Genomic DNA, 18,798 nt, shown 5'->3' on the forward strand with positions numbered 1-18,798 from the left:
AACAGACTCAAGATTTTTGATTTGAACAACCAGCTCTGTTAAGTCTTCAGGATCCACATGAGAGGCTGTGTTTTTTTTTTTAGTAGAAAAATTAACTTTTTTAAATGCCTCATTCATCTCTGGAATCCCATTTGCAATTGTGAGTTGCATGTGCAGAAATTGCATGTTGCTAGTTTGAATAGGAATCTTCCTCACATGCTGGGTACAGTTGATTGCTAAACCCAGATAGGTGGGCGGGTAGACATAGATTTATATCTCTGTCATTGCTAGGTTTTTATTCTTTTTTTAATATGAAGGAAACGCTCCTAAGTGGCACCTCTTGTGTTTAACTTCGTTGTTTCACACTGAATTCATAGCTTGGATTTCTTGGCTACTAAATTGACTGTTACTTTATGTTGATATGATGTTTTTTTAAATTTCAAAGCATATTTCTGGTACATAATTAACTTCAAGAATTTGTCAAAAACCTGTGTTGCTTTTCAGCTGTGTTCATTCAGATATTGCCTGGAAGCAAATGGCCTGTCACATGGGCTCTGGAAAGCTACCTGTGTACAAAGGCTTTCTCTGGTAGCAAGATCTGGCCTGTGTCAAACTGCTTTTAATCAGGTTAACCCACTTTTCAGGAAAGGAGATGGATGGACTAGAACTTGTGCAGAAAATAACCACCTAATTTAAAGCAGTCATATATTTAGGAAATCCCCATTTTCTTCTTACATGATGTGAGTTTTTTCTCAATGATGGTCAGGAAGGCTGTGTGTTTTAAACTTCGGTACTGAGCCAAAGCAGGAAGCAGTACAGAGGTGTTCTCTGCTCTGCAGGCTGCAGCTTCTTGGTCATTTCTGTCTCCATCAAGATTCAAGAATCCTGCCTGCTGCCAGCCACTACCCCAAGTCTTCTCCATGCTCACCAATTTTTTTCTCACTTGCCTTCTTGACTTCAGTTTTATCCTTAATCTCTTCCGATCTTAGATTTAAAAATCCTCTGTGACAAGCCCTCCTCATCATTATGCCCTTTGTTTTTACTGGGACAGTAAATATTTGGCATATTCTAATTTGCTGGATTTTATTTTGCTCTCTTTATTTCTCTTGTCATGTTGAGCTCCAGTATCTTCTCTGATTAAGCATTTATCTCTTGTAGAGTCTGTTTTCTCCAAGGCTCTCTGTCCTTTCTGGAGGAAACACCTTCACCCATGGGCTCAGACCCCAGCCTCAGCAAGCAGTGTTGCTGGTATTAGGGAGCCCAAATGACTCAAATGATTTATATACTTGGAAGAGCACAAGATGATTAAAAAAGGTCCAATCATACTCCTTTTCCTCCACCAGGGAAGAATGGGTGATGGGTAATGATGGGTGTTAGGCTACCAGAATCGGCAGCTTTATTACAGCCCCATAGGAATCCCAGCCTGTGTGTGGGAGATTCTGGGATGTGGTATAAGAAAGTACTAGATAGATTTATCAGCACAAAACATAGGAGAATAAAGTATATTGCTGAGGATGTGAGGGCTCCTATTGAAATATAAGTACCAAGAGTGCTGACTGCCAGAATGTGGATTTATGGGAGATAAAGCCCTAAAATACTTTCTCCAACAAAAAAATAGACCTCTTGGAAACAGTTTTTCCTCTCTCTGTACTTAGCTCCCATTGAGCTTAAATTGCTCTCAGTATTGTGATAATGACAATTCAATATTACAGGATGTGGAAGATGAACCAAATAAATTAACCAGCTGCTTTTAAGGGTAGTTCCCTCAATGGCTTCCCCTCTAAAATGCTTTGTAGAAGATTCGTGCTCAGTAGGTCTCTAGGCAGTTTTATGGGTCGAAGAAAGAAATGGATTTTATTAAATGTCAGTGAAATACAAGCAGGTAGTTTTGTGGTAGTTAAATTAGCATAGAGTGTGTGTAAGAAAAGCAGCTTATCATGCCTTAAATCACAGAAACAGAACTTTCCTTGGCCTTCCTGCCAGATGATACGTTTCTGCCTGAAAATCCCATAGATTAGGATGGAAAAATCCTAACCCTTCCTATCTGAAACTGCAAGATGTTATCCATCAAATGCTGCATGTACAGCATCATTTTATTTGGAGAGTTTAAAAGGACAGTAATGGCAATAATTTTGTAATTTCTAGCTGACATTAAGATTTTATATTGTGTATGGACTAGGAGATAGGACTCATGAGTAAAGGGTTCAGTGAATTGGGAATTTGGGATTGACATGCACACACTGCTCTATTGATAGATAAATATATAACCAATAAAATAGATAACCAACCAGGACCTACTGTATAGCACAGCGAATGCTGCTCGATATTCTGTAATAACCTAAATGGGAAAAGAATCTGAAAAAGAATCCTAGATAGATGCATATGTATAGTTGAATCACTTTGCTGAAACTAATGCAGCATTGTTAATCAACTGTGCTTTAATATAAAATACAAGCATTTTTAAAAGAATTGAGTGGAGTGCAGAGGGAAGACAGAAAGAAACACTTCATGGGATCAAGCCAGTAACATAGAGAAGGGCAGGCCGGGTCGGGGGAGGACAGGAGAAGTGGGTACTGTGATGTTCCAGAGAGCTTTGTGCAAGCAGACAAACCGATTCCAGGACATCACTCCTCAGACCAAAGGGGAGACCAGTGGACATCCCTGAAACCAAGGAGCCGCAGTAACCTAAACCAAACAGAGAAGGTCTCGCCTTACAGTCCATAGTGTCTCAAAGAGTCAGACATGACTGAAGCGACTGAGCACGGCACAGCACCTTCAAAAGACTTTTCAAATTTATGACAAGTTTTGCACAAGTCATATCCTCTGACACTGAGCAAAAGGAAAGAGCAACATTTTAGGAGTAGGACATGGTGTCAGTGTACATGAGCCCTTTCTCAGAGTGTGTGAATGTATTCCTTGGATGAATCAGTCCCAGGGCCCTTTCCTTTAGATGTGTGAAAGAGGGCAGATGCCTCTGTGTCTGAGATACGGTACTGCTGCTGCTAAGTCGCTTCAGTTGTGTCTGACTCTGTGCGACCCCATAGACGGCAGCCTACTAGGCTCCCCCGTCCCTGGGATTGTCCAGGCAAGAACACTGGAGTGGGTTGTCATTTCCTTCTCCAATGCATGAAAGTGAAAAGTGAAAGTGAAGTCGCTCAGTTGTGTCCGACTCTTTGCGACCCCATGGCCTGCAGCCTACCAGGCTCCTCTGTCCATGGGATTCTTCAGGGAAGAGACATTGCCAACTAAAGACAAGCCAAATGACTAGAGGATTTGGGAATTACACAGCTCCTCCCATAGCAAACACATTGTATTTTTGGACAAGAAAAGAAGGAATGACTTTTAGACCCAGGAAAAGCCTACTCAGTATCTAATATTTGTTATTCCTTCTGTGTCTAGCAAAGCATCTATAAGATTTGATGTATTTCCCTGATACATTTGGGGAGATGAGAAGTAAATACATTGTTCTCAGTGAACTAGATATAATGTGGCACCCACGATCCCATGACTCAGAACCAGTATTTGACTTAACCAAAGAATTCTTCAAAATAATGATCTTCTCTAACATATTTAAGGCTATTTGTTTAGAGATCATCTCTTAATTTTCAAACATAAAGGTAAGGTGATGAAACTACCACCATTTGAAAGACATGAGAAAAATAATATGAATCGTGTCTAAAAGCATAATGGAAATGAGTTAAAACTTAACTGGTTTACAGAAGCTAGGACATTAGCTGCCCACCTGCCCCCCTCTGCTGTTTTTGAGCACCCATCAGTGAGTCAGTCACATCAGATAGGTACTACTGAGGCCGTATTATAAAAATAACATTAAGGGACCAGCGTCTTTACTCTTTTGATTCGTGTCAGGGCAGGGTACACAGGGTTTATTGTAGTAGGACTCTGGAAATTCAGACTGAATTCAACATTCTCTCCTTTCCTTCCTGCCCTCTGCTGGAAGTTTTCCTTGGAGCCAGAGCAGGAGACAAAGGGAGGCTGGGGCCCAGCAGGCTCAGCTTCCTTTCATTGCAGAAATCACACTGACCACAGCAGAAAGGATAAAGTGGAGTGACCTTGGCTTGGGTGGGAATTGCAACAAGATTTTATTAAGAGTTTTCTAAAAGAAGTTAGTGTTTTATTTAAAAATTAGATATCATATATGTGAATTCTCATCCATAGATAGGGGACCACAAATCGTCTTTTCACTCAGTTCCAGTGAATTTTTTATTTTGTTTTATTTCAGATTTCCCCTAAATTATCTTGACTGTTAAAGTTAGAAGATTGACTTTCATCCCCGTATCTATTAACGTTATAAAGAATAATTCACGTGTGCTATGTAGAATAGTTATTAAAGAGGAATAATACAAAATCACTTGTCCTCTCTCAAGTGATGATCTCTTTGTCTTTCAGGTTTTATATATGGATACACATTCATATTTTATTTAAAAGTCACTGCATTTAATCTGTTTTGCAATCTGCTTAATATGCTCTGAACATGTTTTCCTGTAAATAAGTGTCCATATTAAACACACACCCCGCCACCCACCCCATGTATATACAGACATGTCCCTCTCCCCAGTGTCTGACCTTATCATTTTGGTTCATCTTTGTCAATTTTTCTTTCCTTTTTCCTTCACCTGTCCGTTCTGAGACCACTGCTCTACTGTTGGGGGTGTTAATTAAAAAGAAAAAGTTTTAGTATCTAGCAGGGCAGATGACACCCCCCCACCTCCAAATTGCTTAATTAAAAAAAATTTTTTTGTTACTGTCACACATTTTCAAATGAGTTCATTGCATTTTAGAAGCTCTAGAAATAATTCCTTTGGGATTTTCTTGGGGTTTTCATGAAAACTGTAGGTTAATTTGGTAAGACTTAAGCTCTTCAGTGAGAATTCTGAGTCTTGTCATCTAGGTACACTCTGTATCTTTCCATTTATTTTGCTCTCCTCCTCTGTCCCTCAGTAAAGTATTTTTGTTTTCCATGTAGCTTGTACACACACATCTGTTTTTGTTCATTATTAACTTTGAGAGCTATGGACGTACCCTTGTTTACAGCTTTGCTTGCATCCCCTAAAGTTGAGGTTTGTACTATTTGTATTTTCATTTCCCAAGTGCTCTGGCGGCAGTTTGATTTCCTCTTTTACCCAAGGATAGAGAGTATTTTGATTTTTTATTTCCTTTTTTTCCCCTTGTTTTTCTCTTCTTATCCTTTGTTATTAATTTCTTGCTCTATTTTCTTGTCACCTGAGAATAAAGAGAATTATTCCTGAAGTTCTTTTCTGCTTTACGTTATGGCTCATTCATGTGGTGGTAGGAGAAGATTTTTTCTTATTCCCTAGATAAGTTTTATTATTTTCAAATCCTGAATTTTTCCACATGGCCAGTGTTTTCTTCTTGTGAGCTCATATTTACGAGACGTGGCTGTGAAGTTATCCATAGATTTTGTGAGAACTTGTCCAGACCTTTTACTCTGGATAGTGGTGGGAGAGCTTTTATGTTTTCCATTTTGCTGAATTGGAACATAATTGTCTGTTGGGAAAATGGATACAAAAGAATGCATTGGGTGGGCCAAGAAGTTCATCCTGGTTTCCTGTATGGTGTCACAGACAAATCCAAACAAACCTTTTTGGCCAACCTAGTAATTATTGGTGTAGCAGGGAAGTGCTGTATTTTAAAAAATAAGAAAACAAAAACGAAACTTGTTCTCTGTGCTTAGTAAGGCAGGTGCTGCCCACCCCGGTAACGGGCACAGTTGCCCTTAGGAGGCCCCCTCCAGCCCCAGCCTGCCCGCTCTTCCTTCCAGGCTGTTTCTCCGAGCAGCGGCCAGAGCGGCAGCTCAGGTGCGCTGTTCCGGTGCTGACTGAGGACTCTGCCCCTGCCTGAGGTTTCCCCTGTGGCCCCTCAGCCCCGGCCCCCACTACACTGTGCATCCTGCCGTATACTCGACCCAGGCGGGCTCTTTCTTATAATGAGTCAGCTCACAGCCTTCACCGGGATCCTCCAGCTCACAGCCTTCACCGGGATCCTCCTTCTGTTAGGGTTAACAGAACTTCTAATTTGAAATTGAGGGCTTATTTAATTTTCCTGACCCAGGTGCAGACTGTTGCCCTTTTAATACTCTAGTGGCCATTTCTTGGTTGGTGTTGGTGAGGGAGACGCCTCGCCCTGCATCTCCATGCCTCTCCCCCTGGCCGTCCAGCAGAGCCGCCCCTCCAGCAGGTGCTAGTGGAGCTCTCCCAGGCCCCGCCCACTTTTTTTTTTCTCAGTCCCCGTCACCTGACTGAGGCCACTGAGTCGGGGGGTAGAGGGGACGACAGACCCTGTGGTCTTACCAGTTCTTCATGTTGAATACAATTGTCAGTAGCTACCTGTCTTTAGTGGAGCCTGACCTAATGTGTGGTAAGAGCCATACTCTCAAGCTTTCACCTCTGATCCCCAGTTTCAGACCTGTCCCATCACAAAACCCCGCACACACTCAAGTGACCGCCTTAGCTCTGTTCTCTGCGTCATGACCCACGGGAGAGGCTGAGTCACAGCTGGAGGCCGTCCCTAAGGGTCGCTAACTGGAAGCAGGCAGCCTTGGTGGTGGTGAGAATTTCTTAGAACCTGGGCCAGTCGAGATGGCTTAGAAGATCACTGAGCATGTAGGAGATCTATCCTGTGTGTATCCTATGGGAACACAGGACCACATGTCTTTAGTAAAAGTTCTGCCTCCACTAAGGATGTTGTAAGGCTGCCTTGGTCTTGCATGGATGACAGAGAACTTTAAACATTTCTGGCATTTTTATGAGACTAAACTCAGCTTATTTATGATGATGGCCACTTATTTAATTATAACTCCCCGTCACCTTTTGTATGTGTGTGTGTGTGCCCCTCTGGCTACTGAGAAAGATATATAAAAATATTAATAATGTGAATTTACTTTCTGTTACCTTTTTTTCTTCCTTTTTTGGAGGTGGGGTATTATACTAAGGTACATTGAAATTGACACATATAATAGGAATTTTAAAAATCCCATTAAGGAATGCTTTTAAAAGATAACTGTGTTTCAGAATTCTATGTCTACCTTACATATTTTAAGTTCTGCATTGTATAAATTATATATATTGTATGTATTGTTATATATTGTATAAAGGTCTCTTCTTATAGGATTTAAATTGGATATAGCAAGAAAAAAAATTTTTGATTCCTTAATAATGTGTGATTTCTAAAAGAACTACATCTCTATGTTAGAGGGTTTGACCAGTTATTCTGGTCATAGAATTTATTCATCATATTTTTTTTGATAGATAGCTACTCTGAAATTTCTGTAGAAGTTAAATTCTAAAGTACATTTCTCTTGTGACGTGAATAATAACTGCTCAAGTCATTGTGATTTTTCTTGAGTTTGACCTTTTCTAATCATTGCAGCTGAATCTGTGCCTAATCTTATTTTCAGAGAAAAGTTCTAAAGTTTTGATTTCCCAAATTACTAAATAAATTAATCCTGGTCAATTACTTGAAGAACTTTCTGTGGTAAAAATCTTTGGGCTAAATACCATACATGCTCTCTTTTTTCTCTGACTTTTGGTGTTTTGGTGCCATCTTGTGGCTGGACTGTGTAATAACTTTAATACTGAAACATTTTTAACAGTGTCCTGGATAGGATCAGATAGACTGGGAATACTTTCCAAAATGCGAATCATGTGCCACTATAAGTCTGTATTTAAAATATTGAGAGCAATTTGTTTGTTACTTGGATTTGTGGATACAGCGGGAGGAGAGGGTGGGACGGATTGAGAAAGTAGTATCGACATATAGACACTATTATGTGTGTAATAGATAGCTAGTGGGAAGTTGCTGAGTAACACAGGAATCTCAGCCTGGTGCTCTGTGATGAGCTAGAGGGGTGGGATCGGGGGTGAGAGATGGAGGGGCATTCAAGAGAGAGGGAATATATGTATACATATGGCTGATTCATGATGTTGTACAGCAGAAAATAGCACAGCATTGTAAAGCAATTATCCTCCAATTAATTTTTTAAAAAATTTGTTTGTTACTTGTTGAATGTCCAGGCAAAAATAATAAGGAATTTACCATATGGCTCTTAGTTTTTAAAATTCTGTTTTTATGATTTTTGCCCCTAGTTGCTGCTGTTTGAACGATCTTGGATGAGCAGATGGAAGTCTTCAGTTCTGCATGAAGGGGAAGGGAACATAAGGAGTGTGAAGTGGAGGGGCCATTTGATTGCCTGGGCCAATAATATGGTAAAAGTGCATCTCCATCTCTCTAAGGCTTGTTCAGCACCAGAAGGATGGCCAAACCCAGAGGGCTGTGACAAAGGGTGGGGATGCCACTCCTCCCATCACCGTTTCTGAAAGGTGCCCATGGCGATTGATACCATACCCGGAAGGGTGAAGAAATTAGATTGCTTTTGGCTTTCATCAGAGAGTAATTTCCAACATATTCTGGACTCTATTTTAGAGGAAGAAACCCGAGGCATGGAGAATAGCCAAGAAAATGAAAAGGCATCTTAATAATGGAAGGGCTGCAATGGGAACATGGTTTTGAAAATACCATTTGCCTATTAGCCAAGGGCAAGTGCCAGTCGATATGAAACAAGGGCAGGATATTGCTGATTTCTTTTACTCCCAGAATAATCACCAACCCAAAATAGGCCTGCCTTTGAAAAAGTGGATCCTAATTTTTGATGCTTCACTTACCTCAGGTTCAGTCGATATGAGTTAGGGGGAATAGAAAGTTTGAAAATTACCTTTAGGACATCTGGCATAACTATAGCTTTTGGAATTTTGACGTACAATTTAGCAAATTGGTGCTATTCCTTTTTTTATTTTGCCATGCTACAATGTCATATGAGCTCTGTTCCCTGACCAGGTTTCAAACCCAAGCCCCTTGCATTTGGGAGTCCCCAGCTATTCCATTTTGCATGGTAGAAACCTCCCAGAAGCTGCTGTGCTAGTTGGGACTTTTCCTACTCTTCTGGGTCACAGTCATGGTCAACAGATATATGGCCTCTTGGATTATTTTCATTTAGCTGCTTGCTCAATGTTTCTTGATTTGAGTACTTTAAAATGTCAGGTGTAGTTTTCTTTACCTAGTGGGTTTTCAGATTCAAACCTTTTCTGAAAACCAAATCCCATACTTGAGGTGTAACAATACATACATAAATGTTTCTTGTCTGTCATTTTGGAAACATAGTTGCTGATACCTATACATTTACCATTTGTGTTGCTTGTGCCATCTGCTCATAAAATCTCCTTTGCCTGAAAAGAAGGATGGAGGTTTCCTTTTGTTCTGGGTTTTCACCATATTCATGTGGAGTCAGAACGTTTCTGTGGTTCCCAGTGGCACCCAATAAACACTGTCAATACTTGGCAGTGCTCATTATCACTGGTGTATGGCAGTGGTCATTATTAAATTTCCTTTCACTTTCCTTCTCTCGAGTCAAGGATGCTTAATGCTACTTTATTTTCCAGGGCGTGAAGATTTTTGACATCACCTCAAAGCAGAGAATCACGAACGTGCCCCGGGATGATATAAGTCTTCGCCCAGATATGTATCCCTGTAGCCTCTGCTGGAAGGACAATGTGACGCTGATCATTGGCTGGGGGACGTCTGTCAAGGTGGGTTTACTTGTCTTTCTCCTGAGTCCATGTTGTTATAGAGCTGCTGATCGATGGGCCAGAGGAATCCTTTGTGTGCTTTGTGTGTGTGTATGTGTGTGGACCGTTTCTGAAGTCCTTATTAAATCTGTTATGGCATTGCCTGTGTCCTGTGTTCTGGTCCCTTGGCCCTGAGGCATGTGGGATCTTAGTTCCCTGGCCAGGGATCAGACCCGCACCCCTTGCATTGGAAGGCCAAGTCCCAACCACTGGACCCCCAGGGAAGTCCAAGAATATGAGTTCTTGAATGGCTTCTCAGAGCCAAAATATTTTCACCTGCATATTATGGTCATGGGATAAGTGTGAGTTTTCGGATCTGTCCTTTCTCATGACCTTATCCATGTTCAGAATGGTGTAGCCTTTCTGATCTTTTCTTAATTTCCTGTAACCCAGTCGGCCTTAGCTATTTATGGAGTATGCGTTGTGTTACTGGTTCCCCTGGGTCCTTTTCTTTATGTTTCCTTCCATTTCCCTTAGCTTTGATCCTGAGCTTCTTCCCTAGAACTGATGGTGGGAAAAGATGGTTGAGATGAAATCATCCTGCTTGCTTGCTAGTAGTTTGGTGGAATAAAGGCCCAGGCTTATTATGGACGATACGACTTGGGGCTGTTTGGTCACATATATCGCCTACCTTTTATATGCCTGGGTAAATGAAGCTGTTCTGTAAAACGAGCCCCAAAGCCCATTCACCTTTATTTCGTATCTAGTAGCGCTTGTCTCGTATTAGGTATTTCAGAGCAAAAGTTGTTTGTTTCCCTTTAAAAATACATACCTTCGTCTAAAGAAAGACTTAGCTGAGATAAAGGTGTTGTAAGAAGATATCCTATCAGTAGTCTAATGGAAGGGCTCAGGCTGTAGAGTCACACAGACCAGGAATCCATTCCAGTTTTCCCACTGATCTTCCTGTGTAACCCTCTCTAAGCCTCACTCTTCTCATCTGCAAAATGGGAGCGCTGATAGTTCTCACATCACATATTTTGGGGCAGTTTAATGAAGAATTTAGTATAGGATCTGGCATACCATGTGTAGGAAATATAAGCTGTCATAGTTACGTCAGAAAATTCCAGAAAGATCATGAGAGAGACATGGCTATTGAAAATTCCTCTGTGAAAAAGAAAGCATAAAAATTATTAATGTGGTGATTGTTATCATCAAAATAAGCATTATTAGTTTCAGGTAGATCTAGTTATGATTCAGGTTCTCTTTTTTAGTAGAACATGTGGTAATTGTTTCCATGTGTTAAATGAACACAACAGTCACATTTAAAGTAATAGAAAGGAGGTTGTACCTCAAAGTCAAGGACAAAAGAGGGCTTCTCAGTCTCCCTATCCCAGTACTGATCCAGTAAACTGATGTTCTTGATAGTTTTTAAGTATCTTAAATAGACTAAGTGGCTTTTTCCGTTATTTTAAAGTTGGTATTTTCTTTTCTTTTTTGGTGAAAGGAAAGGGAAACTAGCCTATTGGGACATGAAAGAAGTTTGATGATTGCTACTGGAAATGTTTCCTCCATTAGGCTGAATTACGGTCCCCAAGATAGCAATCCTGATTCCCACCACCTATAAATGTTTCTTTTATGCTGTAAAGAGCCAAGCAAAAAGATATGACTAACTAAGCCTCTACAGATGGGGAGATTATCCCGCATTGTCTGTTGTTATTCAGTCACCAAGTTGTGTCTGACTTTTTGCATCACCATGAACTGCAGCCCCCTAAGCTCCTCTGCCCTTCACTCTCTCCCGGAGTTTGCTGAAATCTTGTCCATTGAGTCAGTGATGCCATCCAACCATCTCATCCTCTGTCACTCCCTTCCCCTTTTGCCTTCAGTCTTTCCTGGCATGAGAGATTTTTCCAGTGAGTCAGCTCTTCACATCAGGTGGCCAAAGTATTGCAGTTTCACCTTCACCATCAGTCCTTCCAATGAATATTCAGGACTGATTTCCTTTAGAAATGACTGGTTTGATCTCCTTGCAGTCCAAGGCACTCTCAAGAGTCTTCTCCAACACCACAGTTCAAAAGCATCAATTGTTCAGCGCTCAGCTTTCTTTATGGTGCAACTCTCACATCCATCAGTCAGTTCAGTTCAGTTCAGTCGCTCAGTCGTGTCCGACTCTTTGCGACCCCATGCATTGCAACACGCCAGGCCTCCCTGTCCATCACCAACTCCCGGAGTTCACTCAGACTCATGTCCATCAAGTCAGTGATGCCATCCAGCCATCTCATCCTGGGTCATCCCCTTCTCCTCCTGCCCCCAATCCCTCCCAGCATCAGACTCTTTTCCAATGAGTCAACTCTTCGCATGAGGTGGCCAAAGTACTGGAGTTTCAGCTTTAGCATCATTCCTTCCAAAGAAATCCCAGGGCTGATCTCCTTTAGAATGGACTGGTTGGATCTCCTTGCAGTCCAAGGGACTTTCAAGAGTCTTCTCCAACACCACAGTTCAAAAGCATCAGTTCTTCGGTGCTCAGCTTTCTTCACAGTCCAATTCTCACATCCATACATGACTACTAAAAAAGCCAGAGCTTTGACTAGATGGACCTTTGTTGGCAAAGTAATGTCTCTTCTTTTGAATATGCTGTCTAGGTTGTTCATTGCTTTTCTTCCAAGGAGCAAGCATCTTTTAATTTCATGGCTGCAATCACCATCTGCAGTGATTTTGGAGCCCCGAAAAATAAAGTCAGCCACTGTTTCTCCTGTTTCTCCATCTATTTGCCATGAAGTGATGGGACTGGATACCATCTTAGTTTTCTGAATGTTGAGCTTTAAGCCAACCTTTTCACTCTCCTCTTTCACTTTCATCAAGAGGCTCTTTAGTTCTTCTTCACTTCCTGCCGTAAGGGTGGTATCATCTGCATATCTGAGGTTATTGATATTTCTCTCGGCAATCTTGATTCCAGCTTGTGCTTCCTCCAGCCCAGCGTTTCTCATGATGTACTCTGCATATAAGTTAAATAAGCAGGGTGACAATATACAGCCTTGCCGTACTCTTTTTCCTATTTGGAACCAGTCTGTTGTTCCATGTCCAGTTCTAACTGTTGCTTCCTGACCTGCATATAGGTTTCTCAAGAGGCAGGTGATCTGATATCCCCATCTATCTCAGAATTTTCCACAGTTTATTGTGATCCACACACAAACAAAAAGATCAAAGGCTTTGGCATAGGCAATAAAGCAGAAATAGATGTTTTTCTGGAACTCTCTTGCTTTTTCGATGATCCAGCAGATGTTGGCAGTTTTAACTCTGGTTCCTCTGCATTTTCTAAAACCAACTTGAACATCTGGAAGTTCACAGTTCATGTATTGCTGAAGCCTGGCTTGGAGATTTTTAAGCGTTACTTTACTAGCGTGTAAGATGAGTGCAATTGTGTGGTATTTTGAGCATTCTTTGGCATTGCCTTTCTTTGGGATAGGAATGAAAGCTGACCTTTTCCAGCCCTGTGGCCACTGCTGAGTTTTCCAAATTTGCTGGCATATTGAGTGCAGCACTTTCACAGCATCATCTTTCAGGATTTGAGATAGCTCAACTGGAATGCCATCACCTCCACTAGCTTTGTTCGTAGTGATGCTTCCTAAGGCCCACTTGACTTCACATTCCAGGATGTCTGGCTCTAGGTGAGTGATCACACCATCGCGATTATCTGGGTCGTGAAGATCTTTTTTGTACAGTTCTGTGTATTCTTGCCACCTCTTCTTAATATCTTTTGCTTCTGTTAGGTCCCTACCATTTCTGTCCTTTATTGAGCCCATCTTTGCATGAAATGTTCCCTTGGTATCTCTGATTTTCTTGAAGAGATCACTAGTCTTTCCCATTCTGTTGTTTTCCTCTATTTCTTTGCATTGATTGCTGAGGAAGGCTTTCATAACTCTCCTTGCTATTCTTTGGAACTCTGCATTTAAATGGGTATATCTTTCCTTTTCTCCTTTGCTTTTTGCTTCCCTTCTTTTCACAGCTATTTGTTAGGCATTCTCAGACAGCCATTTTGCTTTTTTGCATTTCTTTTTCTTGGGGATGGTCTTGATTCCTGTCTCCTGTACAGTGTCACGTACCTCCATCCATAGTTCATCAGGCACTCAGTCTATCAGATCCAGTCCCTTAAATCTATTTCTCACTTCCACTGTATAGTCATTTTCAGCTTACAAGCCATAAAAAAATAGATCAGAGGCTCGGCTGTCATTACCATCCCTGATTTAAATTATGTAATACATATATTTTAATGAGCTTGAGAGAAGAAGAGCACGTGACACTTTTGGAAAGTATTATTTAGCAACAGTGAAATAAATTACTAAAATGTGATCAGAAACACTAGACTTATATGGGTGTTGCCAAGACTAGCCATTGGGCATTTGGGGCTCTGTGCTTTTGCTGGAGTTTTATTTGGATGATGGTTGAAGAAGTCTGTCAATAGAGCTTCAGAAAATGAGTCATTGGAAACGTGTTAAAACTATATATCCACTTCCTTCTTTTCTTTGTCACTGAATAAAACTGTTGGAGAATAATATCTCTGGGACCTGGCAGCGTGAGAGTAGGGCTTCTCAGGTGGCTCAGCGGTAAAGAATCTGCCTGCCAGTGCAGAAGACAAGAAATGTGGGTTCGGTGCCTGGGCTGGGAAGATCCCCTGGAGTAGGAAATGGCAACCTGCTCCAGTATTCTTGCCTGGAGAATTCCATGGCCAGTGGAGCCTGGGGGCTACAGTCCATGAGGTCACAAAAAGTCGGAAATACCTGAGCAACTGAGCATACCATGTTGGAGAATATATGTAATGGTTGCTGTGTGTCATTGAAACTGATTTCTATCACTTAAGTCATAGGGTTGGATGCGTGCATCCTGTCTTCAGTGCTACATGGCTAATTTAGCCAAAGTGCCATATAGTGAATGAGATGTGATGAAGAGTTTTCTGTCACATGAATGAAAATGACCTTTGGCTTTCCTTTCTAGATATGCTCGGTGAAGGAACGGCACGCCAGTGAAATGAGGGACTTGCCAAGTCGATATGTTGAAATAGGTAGGCCTTCTGTGGTGTAAACCTTCAAAAGAGAATCAGTGTTATGAGGGGGGTACCTAAGGCCATGTTCTTCAGGGCTCACCATTGGCACCTTGATGAAATAGATCAAGAAGCTTTTGAGTTTCGAAACTTGGCTGTAGAGACCTTTTGTCCTAACTCTATTTCGAGTTTTTAACAATAATTTTGTAATTGGCTTTGACGTCAAATAAACATGGGTTTGGGGTTCTGGTTCTATTATTTAAACTACCTGCACTTTGCACAGATGTCCACGTGCCTCAATATTCTCATCTATGAAATGCAGAAAAGAATATGCATCCCATAGGTTGGTTGTGAAAATTCCAAGAGTGCATGCACAGCTCATAACACAGTCCTCACACTTGGTCCTGATTCCTTATGCCTTCTGAAAATTTACTTTCTTCATCATTGGTCTGGTCCAAGCTGCCGTGGTCTTTTATCTGGATCAGTGCAGCAGACACTTAACTGGTTCATCTCTTTCCACCATGAATTACTGTGCGCTAGTCTCCCCACTGCAGTCAAAATACAAATCAGACAGTGTCGCCACTCTTCACTCCCTTCTCAGTGTTCTTAGATAAAGGTGAGACTCCTTAAGTTGACCGTGGGGATCTGCACTGGCACTCACCTGCCGTCCTAACTTCAGCTCATAACAAGCATCTCTGGTCTCTGTGTTCCAGCCACACTGGCTTTCTTCCACCCACCCATGCTGCTTCTGTGCTTCTTCCCGTCTCTCTAGAATGTTTGTCTTGCCTCCTTTTGCTTATGGATCCCTTTTCACCTGTAATTAAACCTCAGCTCAAATGCTGCTTTCCTGGGAAAGCCCAGTGGCCATCCCTAAGCAGGTCACATCCCCCTGTGATGGACATGTAGCATTTCCCTTTCTGGATGTTGTTTGAGTTGCAGTGACCATGTGATTATTTGGTGCATTTCTGTCTCTTCCATCAGACTGTAACCTCCTTGTTTTTGCTTAGTGTTTGTTTCTCAGGGACCTGGCACCATGCATGACACATGGTAGGTAGAAAGTAATATTAGGTTGCATGAATCAGACTCTGGAAACAAGTATTCAGGAAAAGTATGCCAAGGATGCTATGCCACTACTTTTATAACTTAAGTTTTATTAAGTTTTATGACCTAGTGCCAAAGTTATTCATACAGAAAAAGTGAAAACTGACTGATATTTGTCAATTAAACAAATAGAACAAAAACTCTTTTTGTATTATTTAGTACGGAACAACAGAAGACAGAGTTTTGTGGCAAAAAAAAAAAAAAAGGTTTGCCATGTTTTGTGTCAGGTAAATAGTTTGTTTACGCATTTGGATGGGAGAGGAGGAATATGCATTTGATGGCTTGTCATAAACAGGAAGAAGCTGAGATAAATCATTTGCACAAGACTGTATTTCTACAAACAAAGATATTCCCACCTGGCTAATATGTTTGTAACATTTAAATATTTTATACTTTAAGTCATAAATTGGTGGTAGGGTTTTGATCATTGTAGTTGTTGTTTGCCTTAAAAGGATAAATGAGTATATAAATTCACAGTTTGGATTGCTTGGGGTATGGACAGAATAGGTGTATGCAGAATATAATGGTACTGAGAAGCACTGAGTAACCTGATAAGAAGGCAGAACTAGAAGATAAAAATAGTTATTTCGGTCTCTCTTCTGTCCTGCCTCTCCTGTGCCCACCAGTGAAAAACCTGAACGTCTCAATGCTGTGTCCCGAGAGATAAGTATTAGAATATTGTAAATGCAGGTAGATAGAAAGGGCAATAACTGTGGGAATTTTAGGATGTAAAAATTGCCTGGAAGGTATGAAAATGTAGCAGTGTCATCTTTTCTCCTTACTTGGTATTGCTCAAGAACTGGGTATGGGGTATTGTGCTATGTGTACCGTCTGCTTTAGTCCACTTTGCCACCACAGCAGCCCTTTGAAGGGCAGGTAGTAGTCTTCTTATTCTATAGATGAAAAAACCTGAGGCTCATGGTGGTAAAGTGGTAAATAACTCATCCAAGATCTTATTGCCGTGGCATTCAAATGGGTAGAATCTAACCCCACAGAATGACCGAGCAAGGAGGCCAGGCGGTTTGCTGAATTCCTGTCTGATCTTGAAAAGTACTTTAATGTCCCTGAGCTAGACTTTCTTCACTTGTGAAATGGAGATCAGGGACTTCCCGAGTGGCCCAGGCTTCCACTGCAGGGGGCACAGGTTCTGTCCATGGTCTGGAAAGTAGATCCCGTGTGCCTCGTGGTGTGGCCAAAAAAAATTTTTTTTAGTAAAAAATAAAAAGAGATAAAATGGAGATGATGAGACCTACCATTCCAGATGGCTGGGAGAATTAGGTGTGATGTAAGGAAAGTCTGCAGCACACTCCTTGGCATACAGTAGATGCTCACTGAACCACAGTGGTGATCATCGCTGTGCAGACTTTCATCCCAGCTGCTCAGCTGCTAATAGCTAGAGCCCTGGGATCATTATTAAAGTGTAGTTCATCCGTACTACGGTTTCCGTGGAATAGGCCGTGTACGGGTACCAACAATATCACATTACAGACATTGTACTACTACGGTTAGTGGTTAAGTACCATTTTTTTCCTCTCTTGAGAGCAAACCTTTAAGAATATAAACCATTTCCACAGCAGGAGGCAAAGTGGTTTGGATAAGAGTCCTTGACTAGGATAAAGGAAAAGAGAAATATTAGCGGGTTTGGATTACAATTTGCTTTAGCCCTAGACGTTATAAGCCACTGTTCTTTACTAAATGAGGTGAAAATGGCATTGAGATGAAAGAAATGTCTGTGGCTGTACATTTCTTAGAAGCCAGATGTTTATAGCTCTTCCTTACAAGGCAGAATCTCAAAAACAATGTAAAAGTTATCCTCTCAATAAGATCTTAATTTATTCTTGTAAGCAAAAGATAATATTGATGGTAAATATGAAGCTTACTGGCCAGTCTCCAACCCATGAAGACATAAGATTACTTAAGACTTTTTAGATGTCATTTATTCCTCCATATTACTGTGTTAAAAATAAAATATGTTGTGGTCCATGACTGCTTTACTTATTTTAACTTAACTTGGGTATCTTGTCATGGGACTCCCTAACCCTCTGGTACTTTTCATAATAAAATGTTGGAGGAAAATATTCAGTACAGAAGAATTAGTAGATTATAACCAAACTGAATTCTAACAGAGCAGAAAACCATACTGGGCTAGATCCTGAAGCACAAACACCCTGAACTGTCCTGATGCCCACTGAGATTTAGACACGGAGATGAAAATTTCATCAAAGTCATCCTTGGTCCTAATGGAATGGTAATTGGGAGCTGATATTATGTTGTTGGGAAATGAATCCAATATTGATGTGTCATTTGAGGGGGCATCTCCTGTCAGGGGCAGATAATTTATATGCAAGGAATTAACTATTAACTCCCTAGTCTTGATCTCGTGTGGAAATTTGTTTCAAAAAAATAATGAGAAAATCTATATGGGAAGCTGTGTAGAATGAGAGGAGCCAGGAAGATAGGGAGGAGAAAAGCAAGGGACATCTTTTTCACTTTAATTAAACAGAGTCCATATCTTTAGTTGACTATATGCTGTGGCTCTGTTTAGTACATTGTTCTGTTTTCAGCCTCTTGATTGGGAAAACAGTGACTTGAAAATTGAAGGGCTTTTTGCATGACTTAAGAGAGCTGTGAAATTAATACCCTTCTCAGATCTAACTATCTCTGTCTCCAGCCACCTGTTAGCATTCTGACCCAGACACACAGGTTCCAGCAGTGGGACAGTTCTGTGCACGACAGTAACAAGGTTTATCTCCATATCACAGGAATCAGGATAGTTCAAGGTGTTTTGCTTACAGATTTCAGGATTGTTCAAGGAATCAGGAATCAGGATAGTTCAAGGTGTTTTGCTTACAGGTTTAACTCTGTGTGATTGTCTGTGCTCTTAGAATTTAGTTTGATTCTCTCTATTAATTCTTCTCCTCTGCCTTAATTTTTCCCCAACAGTTTATTATGACAATTATTACACATACAAAAAGTAAAGAATTTCACTATGGGTTCCTATTTACCCACCTCCTCGATTCTGCAATTAAGGTTTCATTGTGCTTGTTTTATTACGTGTCTGTTCCTCTGTCCATTCCCCCTCTT

At 41.0% G+C, this 18,798-nt stretch overlaps 1 protein-coding gene across 2 annotated transcripts in view; it reads left to right on the forward strand.

Annotated features, from left to right (window-relative positions):
* Positions 1–18,798, forward strand: part of VPS41 (VPS41 subunit of HOPS complex) — a 197,803-nt gene that overhangs the window by 119,430 nt on the left and 59,575 nt on the right. For both annotated transcript variants that reach the window (XM_068972619.1, XM_068972620.1), the window contains 3 exons: positions 8,103–8,222; positions 9,453–9,599; positions 14,568–14,634. In XM_068972619.1, coding sequence (XP_068828720.1) covers positions 8,103–8,222; positions 9,453–9,599; positions 14,568–14,634 — 334 coding nt within the window. The remainder of the gene's footprint in view (positions 1–8,102; positions 8,223–9,452; positions 9,600–14,567; positions 14,635–18,798) is intronic.

Source organism: Capricornis sumatraensis, chromosome 5 (assembly GCF_032405125.1).
Source record: "Capricornis sumatraensis isolate serow.1 chromosome 5, serow.2, whole genome shotgun sequence".
In the NCBI taxonomy this organism is placed as follows: Eukaryota; Metazoa; Chordata; class Mammalia; order Artiodactyla; family Bovidae; genus Capricornis; species Capricornis sumatraensis.